At 43.9% G+C, this 18,141-nt stretch overlaps 1 protein-coding gene across 1 annotated transcript in view; it reads right to left on the bottom strand.

The window, feature by feature from the left end:
• RXFP2 (relaxin family peptide receptor 2) overlaps positions 1 to 18,141 on the bottom strand; it is a 213,145-nt gene that overhangs the window by 125,435 nt on the left and 69,569 nt on the right. Inside the window, exon 5 of the mRNA XM_029603167.1 lies at positions 16,231 to 16,302. Within this exon, the coding sequence (XP_029459027.1) occupies positions 16,231 to 16,302 (72 nt within the window). The remainder of the gene's footprint in view (positions 1 to 16,230; positions 16,303 to 18,141) is intronic.

Here is an 18,141-nt window from a genome sequence, read left to right as displayed (position 1 = left end):
GATGAATTGGGGTTAACAAAACTAACGGTTCAACGTCACATGTATAGTCCTGAATTGCAATGACTGTGTTATATAGTCCTTTGAGCTGATTACTTAGTGACAACTCCCCTTGTATCTGCAATGATTCGGGAAAAGAAGGGAGAGGTGGAGGTCTTGCATACATCATCTCATACGGTGTTAGCCCTGATCGTTTTGGACTGCATCTGAGATGTAGCAAGGCTAAGGGTAGGATGTCTGGCCATTTGGTCTTTGTTTCTTGACATAGTTTAGCTATCTGATTCTTCAGCGTTCTGTTAGCCCGTTCAACAGATCCACTGCTCTGCGGTCGCCATGCGCAGTGCAGATGCCATGTGATACCGAGGATTTTACTTAGTCTTTGGATAACATCGCTGGTGAATGCTGGTCCATTGTCTGAATTGATTTGTCTTGGTAATCCGTAGCGTGGTAAGATTTGGTGAAGGAGCAAGGACGCAACTTCTTTGGAGGTTTCAGTTCGTGTTGGTGTGGCTTCGATCCATCCGGTATAGGTGCAGACAGCCACCAGCATTGCTTTGTAGCCTTTGGACGGAGTCATGTGAGTAAAGTCAATTTGGCAAACTTGGAAAGGTGTAGTTCCTCTTAAAATATGTCCAGGTGATGGACCAGGTCCACTTCTAGGATTATTTTTGGCACATGTGACACATTGGCTGATTGCGTGTTTTGTTAGTTGGATTATTTTATTGATGTAATACGTCTTTCCCAGCAACTTTACCAGTGCATCTCGTCCGAGATGGGTTTTGTTATGTGCTTCCTTGACAATAGTCCAAGCTAATGTTTCTGGAATCCATATTCTGTTATCTTGCAGAATCCACCAGCCATTGTGATGGTGGATCTGTTCAGCCTGTGCCCAGTCATTCTCCTCTGTCGAATAGGTAGGAGTTTCTGTTGGGAATTGTAGAAGTGGATATGTTGTAGTTGGGATTGATAATAAATGTGCACGGGCTGCTTCTTTTGCTGTTTTATCTGCCCATTGGTTTCCTTTTGCAACGGGATCTGACTTTCCGGAATGGGCTTTACAATGCATGACAGCTACCTTTTGTGGTGCCCACACAGCATCTAGTAATTGATGTATTTCAGATGCATTGGCCAATTGCTTTCCTTCGGCTGTTAGGAACCCTCACTCCTTATATAGGGCTCCATGTACCTGGATTGTGAGGAAAGCATATTTGGAATCTGTATAAATATTCACAGTCTGTCCTTCTGCCAATTGTAAAGCTCGAGTGAGAGCGATTAGTTCAGCTTTTTGGGCTGATGTCCCAGGTGGTAGGGGCTCAGCTTCAATAATGTCGTCTTCAGAAACTACAGCATATCCAGCAACTCGAATTCCATCAATAACTTGGCTGCTTCCATCAGTAAATAATGTCCATGCTCCCTGCCATGGTTGATCTCTCAAGTCTGGTCTGCTGGAATGTATTGTAGTCATGACCTCCTCACAGTCATGTGCGACGGGTTCAGGTGCCGGCATAAGAGTGGCCGGGTTCAAGTTTTTGCTGTCCTGTATTTGGATTTCAGGAGTTTCACATAGCAGAGCTTGATATTTTACAAGACGTGAATTAGTCATCCATTTTGGTCCATGGGTTTCTAGCAGTCCTTGAATGGTGTGGAGGGTTGTTACATTTAAGAGTTGTCCAAAAGTTAATTTGACTGCTTCTGGAATTAGTAAGCATGCAGCAGCAATGCTTCTTAGACAACCTGGCCATCCTTTTGCAACATTGTCCATTCCTTTTGACAGATATGCAACAGGTCTTTCCCATGAGCCTAGAGTTTGAGTCAATACCCCAATGGCCATGCCTTTCTTTTCATCGACGAATAGATGGAATGGTTTCATTACATCTGGCAATCCTAGTGCAGGTGGTTCAATCAAGGCATCTTTCAGTTGTTGTAAGCTTGTCAGTTCATGGGTTTCCCACTGAAAAGGCTGAGATTCTGCCTCCTTTCCCCGCAGCTTGTCGTACAGGGACTGGGCGATAACAGCGTAGTTAGCAATCCACAGCCTACAGTATCCTGCAGCTCCAAGGAACGCTCGGAGCTCTTTCTTGCAAGTGGGTACAGGTTGACCTCGTATTGAACTGGTACGGGATATTCCAAGGCAACGGGTACCTTCCCGGATTTGGAATCCCAGGTATTCTACTTCCAATTCACAAATTTGCACCTTCTTTTTACTTGCACGGTATCCTTTTGAGTACAACGTCTTTAGTAAGTGGAGTGTGGCTATAGCACATTCGTGATACGTTTCACGAAACAACAGAAGGTCATCCACATACTGTATGACTGGCCCATACGTGACTTGGTACATCTTCAAGTCTTTTGCCAGTTGCTCCCCGAACATCGTGGGTGAGTGCTTAAATCCTTGCGGTAAGCGAGTCCATGAGTACTGCTGCTTGATTCCAGTTTGTGCATTTTCCCATGTGAAGGCAAAGATCTTCTGGCATTCTTCTGCTACTGGAACGGAGAAGAAAGCATCTTTGAGGTCAATGACACTGTACCACTTGGAGGTAGGAGAAACTTGAGCCAAGATTGAGTATGGATTTGGTACAAGGGCTACTAGATCTGCTACTTGATTATTCACTTTCCGTAAATCTTGTACAGGTCGGTAGTCAGAAGAACCGGGTTTCTTTACGGGCAGTAGAGGGGTGTTCCAAGCAGATCGGATTCGCCTGAGAATTCCCAAATCATACAGTCTCTGCAGGTGTACTTCAATTCCTTCTCTGGCCATGTATGGAATGGGGTATTGAGGTTGATTGATCACCTGTGCATTCTGCTTCATTTCTATCCATATGGGGGTAGCGTCGATAGCTATTCCTCCCGGGTTCTGTTCGGACCATACTTGGGGCACACTATCCATCAGTTGTCTGCGCTGTTCGTTAAGAGGGGTGTCCCCTTCGTATCGATGCAGAGTGATTTGTTCAAGAACGGGGAGATGCAGTCTCCATTCTTCTTGTAGTGGACATATCAGGGAAACTGGGCTATCGGCAAAGGATGCCTTGATTTCACCGGTAGGTTCGAATTGCAAGGTAGCCCTTAATTTACATAGGAGGTCTCTTCCTATGAGAGGTACTGGGCACCCTGGCACGTAGAGGAATTGATGGGACACTAACTGTCCTCCTATTGTAACTTGCCGTTTTTGAAGGAAGGGAGCAGTTAGTGGTTTTCCGGAAGCCCCAACTATAGAGATGTTTCTTGAAGTAGGCGTGGTGATGGCTGTGGTCATCACAGATCGTTGAGCACCCGTATCCAACAGTCCTTTGAACGTTTCAGCCCCCACTTTTATCTCCACAAGGGGGTCTAGAGGAAGAGTTCCCCTTTCTAGTCATGCTTCGCTATCCTCGCCGGAAGTTTCGCCTACAGTCATCTGCCATTCTGCTTCTTTAGATTTGGGCGGTGCGTATTCGCCCGGCTTTGCTTGCTGGCGCACCGGACACTCAGACTTCCAATGCCCTTCTTGTTTACAATATGCGCATTGGTTGGTTCCCAATGGCATTCTTCCACCTCTAACCAATCCTCCTCTATTCGCTCGTCCTCTTGGCAGCCCTCTTGATGGTGGGTTGCCCCTTCCTCGGAATCCGGGATACCCATTATACTGCCTAGACGGGTTCCCGAAATTAGTTTCTTCCAACGCTGCGGCTAACAGACTAACACGTTCTCTTAACTTTCTAGTTTCTTTCTTTTCCTTGCTGTCTCCATCCGGTTCTCGGTTTACATACACTTTATCAGCCATTACCTTTAATTGGCTGATATTCATGCCCTCGAACCCTTCCTGCTTTTGCAACTTCCGGCGGATGTCTGGGCAGGACTGACTAACGAAGCTCATCAGTATGATAGATTGATATTTGGGATCCTCAGGATCAAATGGGCTGTATTGACGATATGCGTCCATTAATCGCTCCAAAAAGTTTCCGGGGGATTCATCTCTCTGCTGCACCACGTCTTTGATTTTTCCCATATTTACAACCTTCTGCTTCCCTTTCTTTAAAGCCTCAAGAAACGCGGTCTGATAGGCGGTTATGCGCTCCCGCCCTGCCGCAGTCTGGAAATCCCAGTTAGGATCCGCAGTCGGGGCTAAGTCCCTTACTGCGTCTTCGGGACGTCCGTCTGATCCGGCTCCTAATCGAGCTGCCTCTTCCATGTTTAGTTGTAGTTGCCGGCGTTCTTCAGTGGTGAAAAGAATAGAGGCTAGGTGCCGGATGTCAGCCCAGTTAGGGTTGTGGGCAGCGAAAATGCCCCGTAAAAAGTCTACCATCTGTTCTGGCTTTTCAGCGTATGATGGCCCCAGCTGTTTCCAATTAAAAAGATCGCTGGATGTAAAAGGTATGTAAGTAAATAATCTTATTATTTGCGTAGTACGATGCTCGTTTTCTTCAGTTGGGACTACGGGAACAACAGTTGATGTTTCCCTGATTGGTAATTGCAAACTAGCTGCGGCTTGGGTCTTACTGCGAGTTCCATCTGATACGGATGCCTCGCCGCCGCCTTCTTCCTTCGCGGTCGCCGTTCCAGGTCGTTCTTCATGAGCTAGTGCCATTCTTGGATCAGCTTGCGCATTGGAGGGGACTGGGGGGCTTGGTGGCATGGGATATGTGGGGGGATAGGAAGGGGCATATGGCGGCGGCAAAATATTTTCAGCGTCGGGCAATGCTGGAGGCGGCAGGGGTTTAATTTTTTTTTTTCTGGAGTCCGTGGATTCCCTTGTACTACAAATATGGCCGCCTCAGCTGACGCATGCTCTGTAGAGTCCAATATGGCCGCTTTGCCCTTTCTCTTCCGGTTTGGGGATTTCTGGTCTCCCATCTTACATGCTTGAGCCACCATTACGAGGGCGGCTCCCTCCACTAATTTCTTCGCCCAGGATGGAGGATTTTCAATAACTGCGATCCACGCGGTTATGTATGGTATATCCTCAGGGCAACCCGGATTCCCTTCTCGTATAACTATTTTCTGGACCCGTGTGGCCGTTTGGAAATTAAAGGTTCCTGTAGGAGGCCAATTTACACAGAAACCGGGCCATTTATGGGTGCATCGTTGAATCATTCCGGGTTTTGTACATTTATGTTCATCGAACACTTCGCTATAGTGTTCCGTCATGACTTTTAACGGAGTCGACCCGCTCCCTCCCATTAGGATAGAGTTCACAGACAAAGGAGGGAAGGGAAGACGGATAGGTAAGGGGTCCGTATCCGTCAGACACAAAGGGTCACAATTGCCCCGACTAGAACGCGGTCGCCCGGTCTAGAACTGCGAGGCCATTCACTCTCTTTCACACAACAAGAAACCTATTCCCACTATCGTATACGTTACTTATTATTTCCATACAGATTATCCGCGTGGTCTTCGGAGCATAATTCCTACTAACACACTGCGTGGGGTGTGATCAAGGCCCCCTCGGTCAGCCAGAAAAGACCGGGCTATTTCCTGAGCTAGCTAGTCTTTACTTATTTCCAGATTCCCATAATACTCGCCTGCAGGGGTCTTCCGATCGTCATGAAAGCCTTCTTCCCGGATCATCAATCCAGAGGTCCCGGCAGAATTTCTGTGGAACGATCCCCTTAGAAACCTGATCGCTGAACTCAGCGGTGGCCACTCACCAGGTGTATCAGGGGGACCGCTCCGCCACCAAACTACCGGACCTTCTGGAGAGCTAAAATAGCGTCTCCGGTACCTCCTGGCTGGCTCGCCAATGTAACCGTCTCTTTTTCTGTCAGTAAGAAGGCCCAGACAACTGATCCGTGAAGATAGACTTTTATTGCCAGCAAGATGCAGCTAAGACAACGGCTTAGTACAACTGCATGCCACGCCCCCTCTGGAGCAAACCTTTATACACTTTACAGTTCTTATCTTTCACACATGCGTTCTGGTTTTGCTGAACAAACATTTTACAAACTGCTGAACAAGCAATAGCTAGCGTGGTCTCTAGTAGGTGTAGCTTATGATCAGACTATTGTTTCGTCATTTAATTGACAGGTTAGATATTCGCGACAGCGTTCGTATTAATACAATACAAAATATGAATCCAAAATGGAGTCACGTTCACTAAACGTTAGTGCGTAAGTACGTCATTACGTGTTATTTGCGTTGCAAATGTTAGTAAATCAAGATGGCTGTGCGTTTCACTGCAGCATGATGAGACGAGAGGCATCACAGCTGTGCAGTCTTCAGGGGTTCATGGAATCGAACTCCTTCAACAAGAAAGTCCTTATATACTGGAGGTTGTAGGCAACTCCCTGGGAGGAGTTTGCCAGGACCGCCCCTCGCTGGTCCTATAAGTGAGGTAGAGAGCTGCGGGCCGGCCCCTAGGAGAAGGGCGTCACCAAACAGGAAGTCCAAACGCATGCATGCCACAGGCAGGCCACAGGAACCGCTAGGCCTCCCAGGCCCTGGAGCAAGTCCCGGATGGTGCACAGGAGAGGCCCTGGCTTAGAAGCGGCCTCCGGGAGGAAGGTAAGATACCTCCTGTAGCGCAGCAACAGGAGGGATCGCAACAGCTGTATTTTCTAATTAAACTTTTAAATTGAAAATTATTTTGGTTCAGGTTTACCAGGCTTATAGTGATAGCAATACATTACATTTGGGCCTATGATAGTGATAGCAATACATTACATTTGGGCCTATGCAATAAAGTTGAACATGCATATTAAGAACCTTTTGTGCATGCTAAAAAAAAAAGCAAGCTATGCGGTAGGGATGTGCATTCATTTTAAATGAATGGCATATCTGAACTGAAAAAGACATCACTTTGGCACCAGTTTCAGGGTTGCTGGTGTCTTTTTTAAAAAGACAGCACATTGATGCAGGAGCGAGTGGGCATCACTCTTGCCCCTCTCATCTTAGGGACTACCACAGAAGGGTTAAGTGGGGGCCAGGGAGGTTCCCGGCTCAGAAAGGTTTTCAGGAGGTGGTTGGAGGAGCCCAGGAGGCCCCAGCTGGGCTCAGCTCTGCCGGCTGGATAGGCCCTAGTCCTGTGGTTTTCATTGCAGATTAGGATGGAGTTGAAGGGCTCTGAGGCCCTGTTTTTTATATATGTTACTTTTTTGATATTTTTAATGCTTATTTTGGTTTGGGAAGAAAACTGAACCAAAATAAACATTAAAGGGTGAATTTTAAAAGTTGCTCGAACAAAGCAGCCCATATATGTGAGTATATGGGCCCAATGCGAGCAATTCTTATTTTAAACCCCAAAAATTATTTTAAACCCAGAAAATGTGTGCAGAACAGAATGCACCAAAAAAGGGGTGGGTTTGGGGGTGGGTCAGGGGTGTTTCGGGGCAGGGCTAACATTTACGCCCATAAATCCCATTTTTAAATCCTGCAAATGCAGCATATGCAGGGTTGTTGACTGTGCATATTTGTTTCTGCTCTCATTATAGCCAAAAACTGACCAGATGTCAAGTTTGAGTAAACTAGGGGTAGCGCAGGCTGAAGAACCAGAAGGGTCTTGATGACCTAGAGATAAACTGGGCAAACTGGTGGACTAAGTGGACAAACTGGTTAGCCATACTGGGTCAGACCAAGGGTCCATCAAGCCCAGCATCCTGTTTCCAACAGTGGCCAATCCAGGCCATAAGAACCTGGCAAGTACCCAAAAATTAAGTCTATTCCATGTTACTGTTGCTAGTAATAGCGGTGGTTATTATCTAAGTCAACTTAATTAATAGCAGGTCATGGACTCACTTGCGCATGTAAAAGCTGACAAGTCCTAAGGAAAGATACACACATAACATTTCATTGCATAACTGCTTAAAATTTATTTATTTATTTATTTAAATTTCTTATATACCGGCATTCGCGATGGGAGTCGCATCATGCCGGTTTACAAATAACAAGGTGTGACAACAGAATAAATACTTAATAACTTAAAAACATTAACATGTGATAGAAGAATAAGGTAGCAGTTACAATAAAACAGGGATAAAATGCAACTTGGAATGAAGAGAAGGCAAAAGAGAGATTAACACTGAGATAACAAAAGAATGACCAAGGTAAATAAAACCAAGGTAAATAAACCTGCCTCATTAAAAAAAAAAAAAAGAGAGAACATTATTGAGTTAGAGGCTCACATATGCATACTAGGCATATTTTATGCTATACATGCACACTTGCGCAGACAATTTAAAACTCCAGTGTATGTGTGCTCACACCCGCTCATTTCAAAGCTACAGTCCCTAAAAACAGAAAAAATGAAAGAAAACAAATCCCTGAAGTGAAAAAATGAACAAAAACAAAATATTTTGACCTGCACATCCCTACTATGCAGTAAGGCCTTCAGTCTCTTCAGCTACACACTCCAAGGATGGTTGAGAAGCATCTTGCGCCTTCTGCTCAAGCTGAGTCTAGGGCTCCAAATTTATGTATTGAGGATGGTTTTAGGATGATTGGCCTTAGCATAATTTTATTACATATGGCATAATTGTTCCATGTTTTAATCTGTTTTATGTTTCTTCAGGTTGTGCCTCACTTTTATTGTGTTATGAACTGGAAAGATAAGCTATACATTTGATGAATACTTAATAAAGATATTGAACATAAATTTGATGAATAAAGGATCAACATTCTTGCTGTACTCAAATGTTATTAGATTTGATCCTGTACTTGACAGTCAAAATGATAACTGGAAAATAATGACTTGTTGAATGTACAATTTTAGGAGAAAACCATAAATATGACATGGGGGCAGTTTGGAAACATAACAGAGTTGGAAAATAAGGATGAACAAAGGAAAAATATTCAGTTCGGTTGTTCATTTGTTTCAAAGTGCACAGCCATTTGTCACGTGTGAATTTGTTGGTACGCTTCATTCATTCTTTTTGGTTTTTTTACATTGAAGTCCATGAGGGAAGCAAGTCATAGGCCCCAATGACTTCACTGTAAAAGAAGAAATGAACCTGGGCCTGAAGCCAGGGCCTGGCCCAAAGACAAGTGCCTTTGCCGAGGCCTGCCCCAAGGCTGGGTCCCATCACTAAGGCTTGGGCCTAGACCCAGGTCTGATGCCAGGACCTGACCCCCAGCTAATTCCCCTTGTCAAGGCCCAAGCCTGGGCCCGATGTCAGGGCCCAAATTGAGGCAAGATCCCGTTACAAAGGCCTAAGCCTAGGCCCAGGCCTGATGCCGGGGCCCAGCTAAGGCCTGGTCCTGCTGCTGAGACCTAAACCTAGCTTATACCTGGGCCCAAGGGCTATGCTCAGCCCAGGCCCAACACTAGGTCCTGGCCTCAGTCAGGGCCTCGGACATGGATCTTGGTTTCAGGACCCAGCCTCAGCCAGACCCTGGCATCAGGCCTGGGCTTGGGCTTAGGCCTCAAGTCTGGGCCTAAGCCTAAGCCCAGATCTTGACAACAGGACCCAGCCTTGGTTGGGCCCTGGCATTGGGCCTGGGCCTAGGCCTCAGTGATGGGACCCTCCCTTAGCTGGGTCTCATCTGTCAGGCCTGAACCTAGGCCACAGTGACAGTACCTGGCTTCAGGCATGCCTTGGAGTTGGGAGCCTGAGCCTCATTGATGGGACTCAATCCAGACCCCAGTGACAGGACTAGGTCAAAGCTGGGTCCAACCAGAGGTCCTTTTCAGTAATAGTGCACTGTAATGTACTATTTCCCCAAAATGAAAAATTCACAATTTTTTTTTCGGGAAAATATCGCATTTTTCATTTTCATTTCAAATGAATGCACATCCTTATTGTAAAAGTGTTAGACATTGATATGCCAATATTCAGCAGCATGGCAAGAAGTTAATTTATCATGCTCAAGTTAGCTAAATAAATTGTCATGGATATTCAGTGGAGCATTGCCGATAAGGTGCTCTGCTGACTATAGCCATATAATTCAAATTAGTTTCTTTTTATTAGTTTTGATATATTGCTTTACAAAACAATTAAAATAGTTCATATAAAAATATATAAGCTACATCAGAAATACATGACATAGTAATACTATAACTAATTCAAAAAAACAAACTAAAAGTAACTTCTAACTTAGCGGCATAAGCTGATCCATGAAGGTGAACCACAGTACAATAAGCTAGGAAAATATAAAACAGAGATGATTTTGCTGCTGAAATCTAACTTTAGGACTACTCTCAAGCAGGACTAGGCTTAGCTGGATACATTATCCAGCTAACTTAGGGGGTTATTTATCAAAGGCTTATCGCATGCGAAAAGGGCCTTTTTGCATGCAATAGAATGCAAATTCGAGTCGGGGCGGAGTCGGAGCAGTGAGGGGAGGAGTCGGGGTGGCGAGGAGGCTGACTCGGCGGTGTCTTCGCTGCCAGCGATAAAGGTTAATAACGTTATCATCAGCAGTAGCGCGTCGAATAGCACCACCTTTCATGGTAGCGATATTTGGTGCGAAAGCCGGCGCACCGCCATGGTGTGAAGGCTGCGGGCTTTCGCAGGCCCGCTCCCCATTCACCCCCCACCCCCATTTTCGCAGGATTCATCATTCTGCAAAAGAATGATGAATCCAGGCTTTAATTCTGCTCCAGGACACCCCCAGAATGCCTCCAATGTATCTGGCTAACTTTTATCTAACTAAATATTTAGCTGATTAATTGGAGCCATTCAGAGCAGCAAGAAATTTAAAACCTGCTGTGTTTCTGGCAGAGGCGTAGCCAGAAATGAAATTTTTTTTTGGGGGGGGGGGGCTAAGGTTAACATGGGTGGCAATTAACGTATAGGCTGAGCCCTACTAATTGTACTCTTATTGATAAATATTTCCTTAGAGTACACCTGACAATGGGTTTCTAACTAGTTCAATCATGAATGATGCTTTAAAATATTTAAATTCTATTATTTCAAGCACTTACCAGCATTAAAAATACCTCATTAATCTATATTAATTTATTTTATATTTATGGCACTTTATAAATACACATTATATAAAAAGTAAACAAAGAACACTTAACAGAAACATCAGATCGAATCACGTAATAAAACAAATATCAATGTATTCTTTTTTTAATCCTCTTTCCAAAAATGCAGAGAATATAATAATTACAATAAAACAGCAACAATCATAATAATCATCATAAGAACTTGAGATTTGCAACAGGTGTAGAACTGAGCTAGGACATGCAAAATAAATATGTTTGAATTCTGGGTCCACCTCAGTGACAACAAAACAAACTCCCTCCAATGTCAAACGCTTTGTGAAGTAAGACAAATCCCTACAAAAAAAAAAACAAAAAAACAATGCCCAGAACCTTTCCATATCATACCATACCATACCATAACAGCAGTAGATCTTAGGACTCAAATAGCAGCATCCTTATCTACAAAAAGACAGCAAAGGCAAGCATTTTACCAAGCTTAGAAGACTAATACACCACCTAGTGGGAAAACAAAACAAGGCAAATTGCTACAAATCCCTACAGAGATACTACACAATAGCCAAAATTCTGTACCTCTGTTACACTTGCGCAACACAGCCAGACCTTTACCCTATACAGAATAAGGGACTACAAATTAGAAATTAAACTTGCAGACAAAACTGAAATGGAAAGCCTGAGAATCCAGATTTTGTGAACACTGGAATACTAAACAAAAAGCTAAATACAAATATATAAGAAATTCACATTCCCAAAGATGGCATATTTCAGTCACTGAAAGTCAAAATTATATATTTTTTTTTTACCTTTGTTGTCTGATCTGTTTTATTTTTCTAATCGGTTGGGCCCAGGCTCTTTGTTCCCTTTGTCTTTTCCTAATTCCTTTTTCTGGGTATCTTTTATTCTTTGTGTTTCTTCTCTCTCCTCTTGTCTTCTTTCCTTTTCCTTCATACAAACACAGGCGCTCTCTCACATACATGCTTTCTCTCACACAGGCTCCCACTCTTGCATGCTTTCTCTTACTCAAGCTCCCATTCTCATATGCTCTCTCCCACATGCAGGCTCTCACTCCCCCCCCCCCCACACACACATATAGGCTGTCTCTCACACACAGGCTCACAGACACACACAAGCTCTCACGCTTACATTCTCATTCATGCACAGGTTCACATTCTCACACACACACTCGGGCTCTCACTCTCACATGCAGGCTGCGATTCCTATATACTCACAGAGGCTCACACTCTCATGCTCCCTCTCACACGCAGGCTCCCACTTTCACACACATACGCTACTTCACACACACACAGGCTCACTCACCCCTAGGCAGGCTCCCATTCACACCTCCCCTCCCCCAGGCAGGCTCCCATTCACAACTCTTCCCCCCCAGGCAGCTTCCCATTCACACCCCCACCCAACAGTAGGCTCCCATTCACACACACACCCAGGGCCACTCCTATTCACACTTCCACCTCACCCAACAGTAAACTCCCATTCACATCTCTCCCCCAGGCAGCCTCCCATTCACACCTCCCCCCCCCCCCCCCCCAGACAGCCTTCCATGCATACACACCCCCAGGCAGGCTTTCATTCACACCAACACCTCTCCCCAGGAAGGTTCCCATTAACTCATAAACACAAAACCCAGGCAGTCTCCCCATCAGGAACAGAATGGGGAGCTGATTCTGCTGCCTCTTCTTGAGTGCTGGCTTCTCTGTGCTATACTAAATTCTTGCAGCTAGCACTTCCTCTATGCTGATCTTGTGCATCGCAAGATCAGCATAGAGCACATGCTAGCTGCAAGAGTTTGGAATTCTGTAGGGCCTGAATACAAGGAGGAGCAGTTGAATGGGGTCTCTCCTGGCGGGGTTCTCTTCTCGGCCACCGATGGGATGGGGGTCCACCGGCAGCCTCTCAGGCCTCTTCTTTCTTTGACCGCCAGTGGGACAGGGTTCACTGGCAGCCTCCTGGGCCTCATTCTTTTCCTAGCCGCCGGTGGGATGGGAGCCACTAGCAGCCTCGTAGGTCTCCTGCCTTTGGTGGGACAGGTGCACACCTGGAAGTGCCTGGCCTGTGCACGAGGGCCCTATGACAGGGTCTCTCTTCTCCAGCCACTGGGCAATGATAAGTGCCTGAGACTGATCTCAAAGTGGATGGGCCAGGTTCCACCCAGGCCCACCCATAGCTACGCCACTGGTTTCTGTTTAAGTTCAAAACTTAGCCAAACAAGCCATCTGAATATTGCCTCCTTGGATCGGGATGATGAATTGTGTTGCCATATTTGAATACTTTAAATGTTATATTATTTGTACATTTTCCTTGGTGTTTCTAGTTACTGTTAATTTTTATGTTGTTTTTAAATCTAACAAAGAAACTTGGACTGTAGATAATCCAGTGGATTCCTACTAAGGGGATCAGTTCATTTTATGGGGGAACAGTATAGCAAAGATATGGTGGGTTGGAGCTCCTCCAAGTGGGAGACTAAGATGGTCTATTGCTAGTCTACATAAATCCCTGCCATCATCATACGCTATGGAGTTTTAAATTGACCATCCTAAGGAAATCATGTCCCTTTGCTGCTCCCCTTTGTTTTGTTTTTCCTAGGGAAGGACCTTGGAGTCTCTGGAGTTGAGGCATGGTTAAGTGAAGAAGGAATGGTACCCTTTAAGAACATAAGAACATAAGAAATTGCCATGCTGGGTCAGATCAAGGGTACATCAAGTCCAGCATCCTGTTTCCAACAGAGGCCAAACCAGGCCACAAGAACTTGGCAAGTACCCAAACACCCAAAAGATCTTATGTTACTGATGCCAGTAATAGCAGAGGCCATGTCCTAAGTCAATTTGATTAATAGCAGTTAATGGACTTCTCCTCCAAGAATTTATCCAAAGCTTTTTTGAACCCAGCTACACTAACTGCACTAACCACATCCTCTGGCAACAAATTCCAGAGCTTAATTGTGCGTTGAGTGAAAAAGACTGTTTTCCAATTAGTCTTAAATGTGCTACTTGCTTACTTCATGGCGTGCCCCCTAGTCCTTTTCCTATTTTGCCATGGTTTTTAGAAACTTTTCTTTTGTGAGGAGACATTTTTTCCATCCTTCCTGCCTCTTGTTTCTGGTTTTCTCATTTTCCTTAAAGAACTTTCTTTTATTCTTCATCTTAGTACCCTAGGGTTCAGGAACTCAGTTCTGTAACATCAGAGAGAGAACTATAGGGTCTGAAGGAACTAAAAAATGAAATTTCAGACCTATTAGTAAAAATGTGTAACCTATCATTAAAATCATCCATTGAACCTGAAGACTGGAGGGTGGCTAATGTAACTCCGATATTTAAAAAGGGCTCCAGAGGTCATCTGGGAAACTACAGACCAGTTAGCCTGACTTCAGTGCCAGGAAAAATAGTGGAACGGGTTCTAAATATCAAAATCACAGAACATATAGAAAGATATGGTTTAATGGAAGAAAGTCAGCATGGCTTTAGCCAAGGCAAGTCTCGCCTCACAAATCTGCTTCACTTTTTTGAAGGAGTTAATAAACATGTAGATAAAGGTGAATCGGTAGATGTAGTGTATTTGGATTTTCAGAAGGCGTTTGACAAAGATCCTCATGAGAGTCAGGCTTCTAGGAAAAGTAAAAAGTCATGGAATAGGTGGCGATGTCCTTTCGTGGCTTACAAACTGGCTAAAAGACAGGAAACAAAGAATAGGATTAAATGGGCAATTTTCTCAGTGGAAGGGAGTGGGCAGTGGAGTGTCTCAGGGATCTGTTTTGGGACCTGTACTTTTCAATATATTTATAAATGATCTGGAAAGAAATACAACAAGTGAGGTAATCAAATTTGCAGATGATACAAAATTGTTCAGAGTAGTTAAATCATAACCAGAGACTGGAAAATTGGGCATCCAAATGGCAGATGAAGTTTAATGTGGATAAGTGCAAGGTGATGTATATAGGGAAAAATAACCATGCTACAGTTACTCAATGTTAGGTTCCATATTAGGAGCTACCACGCAAGAAAGAGATCATGAGAGGTCTAGAACAGGTAGATGTGAATCGGTTATTTAGTCTTTCAGATAACAGAAAGACTAGGGGGCACTCCATGAAGTTAGCGTGTGGCACATTTAAAACTAATTGGAGAAAATTCTTTTTCACTCAACGCACAATTAAACTCTGGAATTTGTTGCCAGAAGATGAGGTTAGTGCAGTTAGTATAGCTGTGTTTAAAAAAGGCTTGGATAAGTTCTTGGAGGAGAAGTCCATTACCTGCTATTAATTAAGTTGATTTAGAGAATAGCCACTGCTATTATTAGCAACAGTAACATGGGATAGACTTAGTTTTTGGGTACTTGCCAGGTTCTTATGGCCTGGATTGGCCACCTTTGGAAACAGGATGCTGGGCTTGATGGACCCTTGGTCTGACCCAGTATGGCATGTTCTTATGTTCCAGCCTAGACTCTTGCTTCCTCACGGGTTGACTTCTCCTGTTTGACCTTGGCCTTTTACCTGACTTTACCCACATGCCACCTGCCCTGACTTTGGTCTGGTAACCAACTTTGCCTCTACTTTGCCTGCCCTGACCATTGGCCTGTTCCCGGACATCCTTTTGGGATCTTGCCTAAGTCTTGCCTGCACCCAAATCCAAGGGCTCAACCTGCTGGGAAAGGGGCTGGTAAAGGTGAAACCCAGACGCAGTCCCTGAGTGTGTCCACCTATTGATGGCGTGGGCCTAGTGGGTTCGCCTGCCTGGCTGCATCAATCATGCCTCAGTCCCAAGAGCTCACCAACCATGACAACTTTACTTTTGTTTCCTCAATTTGGGGCCAGCTACAGATAAACCTCAACTACACCTCTGTATCTCTCTCCTTCTGTCTCCGTCCTCTCTCTAACAAATGATCATTACCTTTTATAGTCAATTTAAAAAGCTCATTAGTATTCAATCCCTTGCCCCTCATTGGTTCCAGGCAGTTATTACCAAGCCAAGCTCTGATGCAAGAATATCTTATTTGTCAGTTCAAATATAATTTAGCATTTCATGAAAAGTTAATTGTAATAAATTCTAGTATCCTGCTTTTCCAGTCATATCCTCTAAGTGTCATTGCAGTCTAGCAAATAATACAGCATTTGCTTCCAGTCAAAGCCACCTCCTTGTTACATCAAAAGGAATGTAATATAACCCTTATAATTAGGGGTTCTTCTTTGAGCTTCAAAGGAAACATTTGTCATTTGCATTCGTTTGTATACCAACAAAAGAAAGAAGACAGGAGCTATCTCCTTTGAAATATAATTTGCCCTACTCAGCAGGGAAAGGAATAATTTAATGAACCACTGGCTTACACACATATAATCAAAAGAACAATTTCATAATAGAAAAATCACTCACAGTTTTTCAAGTTTAAATAATCCAAAAAATGCTTTCTTTGATATAGTTTTAAGGCAGTTTTCTTGCAGAAATCTAGGAGAAATATCAAAGGTAAGTATATTCTATTTCACATATTGCTACTGCATTAAGGATGCTCCATAATACTGAAGAAACAAAATGTTAATATACCAATAACTAGATGCAGTGATATCAGTTTCTCAATCAATTGTTGCTGCATTAAGTATTTGATCATCTGATATTAATAGCTGCAATGCACTCATTTGTTTATATCCTTTCTAATGTCATTGTAAAACTCTTTAAAATATTAACTTGAAATCAATAGTGGAAAATTATGGAATATTTTAAGTAATATGGTAAATAGTAATATATTATGACCAGAATGAATTTAGGATGACCGCATTAATTGTCTAGAGCTGCACTTAGCCAAACACCAAGAATTAAAAATCCCACTAGTCTGACCACCCTGGACTTAGCGGACAAACTTTATATCCAGTTGTAATGTTGGCCCAATAAGTCAGGGGTATGGCGGAGGCATTTTGGGGCAGGGCCGGTTATCCTGCTCAGCTAGCTGGATAAACGCTGATTTTCAATAGTATCTGTCCACCATAGCTGAATAACTTTAGGACAGCTCAAGAGTAGTCCCAAAGTTAGCGGGATACATTTATCTGGCTAATCTGAAGATAGCTGGGTATGTTCAGGGGCCTGTCTGCACCACTAAAAATCTCAGCTAATTTTCCTAGCCAGCCAGCAGCTGAAGATGGACCTCAAATTAATCGAAGTGACTTGAATCAACTGCTAATAATACGTGGGTTGCGAAAAGCAATAAAACGGGACTATAAAAATGAGCAGAAGAGGTGGACGGACAAAATGAATGGGTTGTCGCTTTGGACACGATGTCACGTGGGACCCGGGCAGGAGAAAGTGGGCATTGCTCCTGTTCTTTTTTTGTATCAGGATCTGGGCAGGGGATAAGTGGGAGGCTGGTGGGGTAGGAGCTCCCGGCTCTGGCACATCGAAATGGAGGGAAGGGCCTGGGCAGGCCTTGGGTCAGCTGGGTCAGATTAGTTTGGTTTAGTTATTTATTACTCGGCTTTCTGCGCTGGGAGTGGGGGTTGAAGTGGCCCGGAGAGGCCCTGGCTGGCCTTGGGGAAACCCATCTAAGCAGGCCCAGGCCCAGATTCACGTTTTGCTGAGCAGCAAGGGGTTTCCAGGGCCACAGAAAGCCCATTTTTTTTTCTATTTTAATCAGTTCATTTTTGTTTTTCACCTTTAATTTTTTCTTTTTTCAGTTTAGCAAATGAACCAAAATTAAAGGAACAGAAAAACAACCTCCCCAAAATAAAAAAAAGTGAAGCAAAGCAAAAAATGTAGGGGTTACACATCTGTACTCCAGGGATCTTTTCTGGGACTGGTTCAGTTTAATATTTATATAAAGGTGAAATAAGTGTGGTGGTCAAATTTGCAGATAACACAAAAGTTATTCAAAGCTGTTAAAACATGAACGGATTAGCAAGAGAACCTTGCAAAACTTGGGACTGGGCATCTAAATGGCAGATTAAATTTAATTTGGACAAGTGTAAAGTGATGAGATAGGGAAAAAGAATCCTATCTTAGGATAGGACGCTCTAGGAGATTTGCGCGAATCTTGGCAGCTTTTTAAATCCGCTCGGCGTGCCCAAGCCCATCATATTTGCGCATCCCCTAATTAATGCACGTGTTGGGCTTTTAAAATTCACCTTTTAATGCAAGTAAAACCTAATGACAATTCAATAGCATACATTGTAACAAATATGTGCTATCGAATTTTCATTAGGTTTTTCCTGCATTACATGCACTTAACATGGGTAAATGGGTTCTTGAAATTTGCTACGATAGTATGTTACATTTACATTTTCCTTTGAAAATTACCTC

This window comes from Rhinatrema bivittatum, chromosome 5 (assembly GCF_901001135.1).
Source record: "Rhinatrema bivittatum chromosome 5, aRhiBiv1.1, whole genome shotgun sequence".
In the NCBI taxonomy this organism is placed as follows: Eukaryota; Metazoa; Chordata; class Amphibia; order Gymnophiona; family Rhinatrematidae; genus Rhinatrema; species Rhinatrema bivittatum.
The sequence above is the reverse complement of the archived record's forward strand: the minus strand, read 5'-3'. Positions and strand labels throughout refer to the sequence as shown.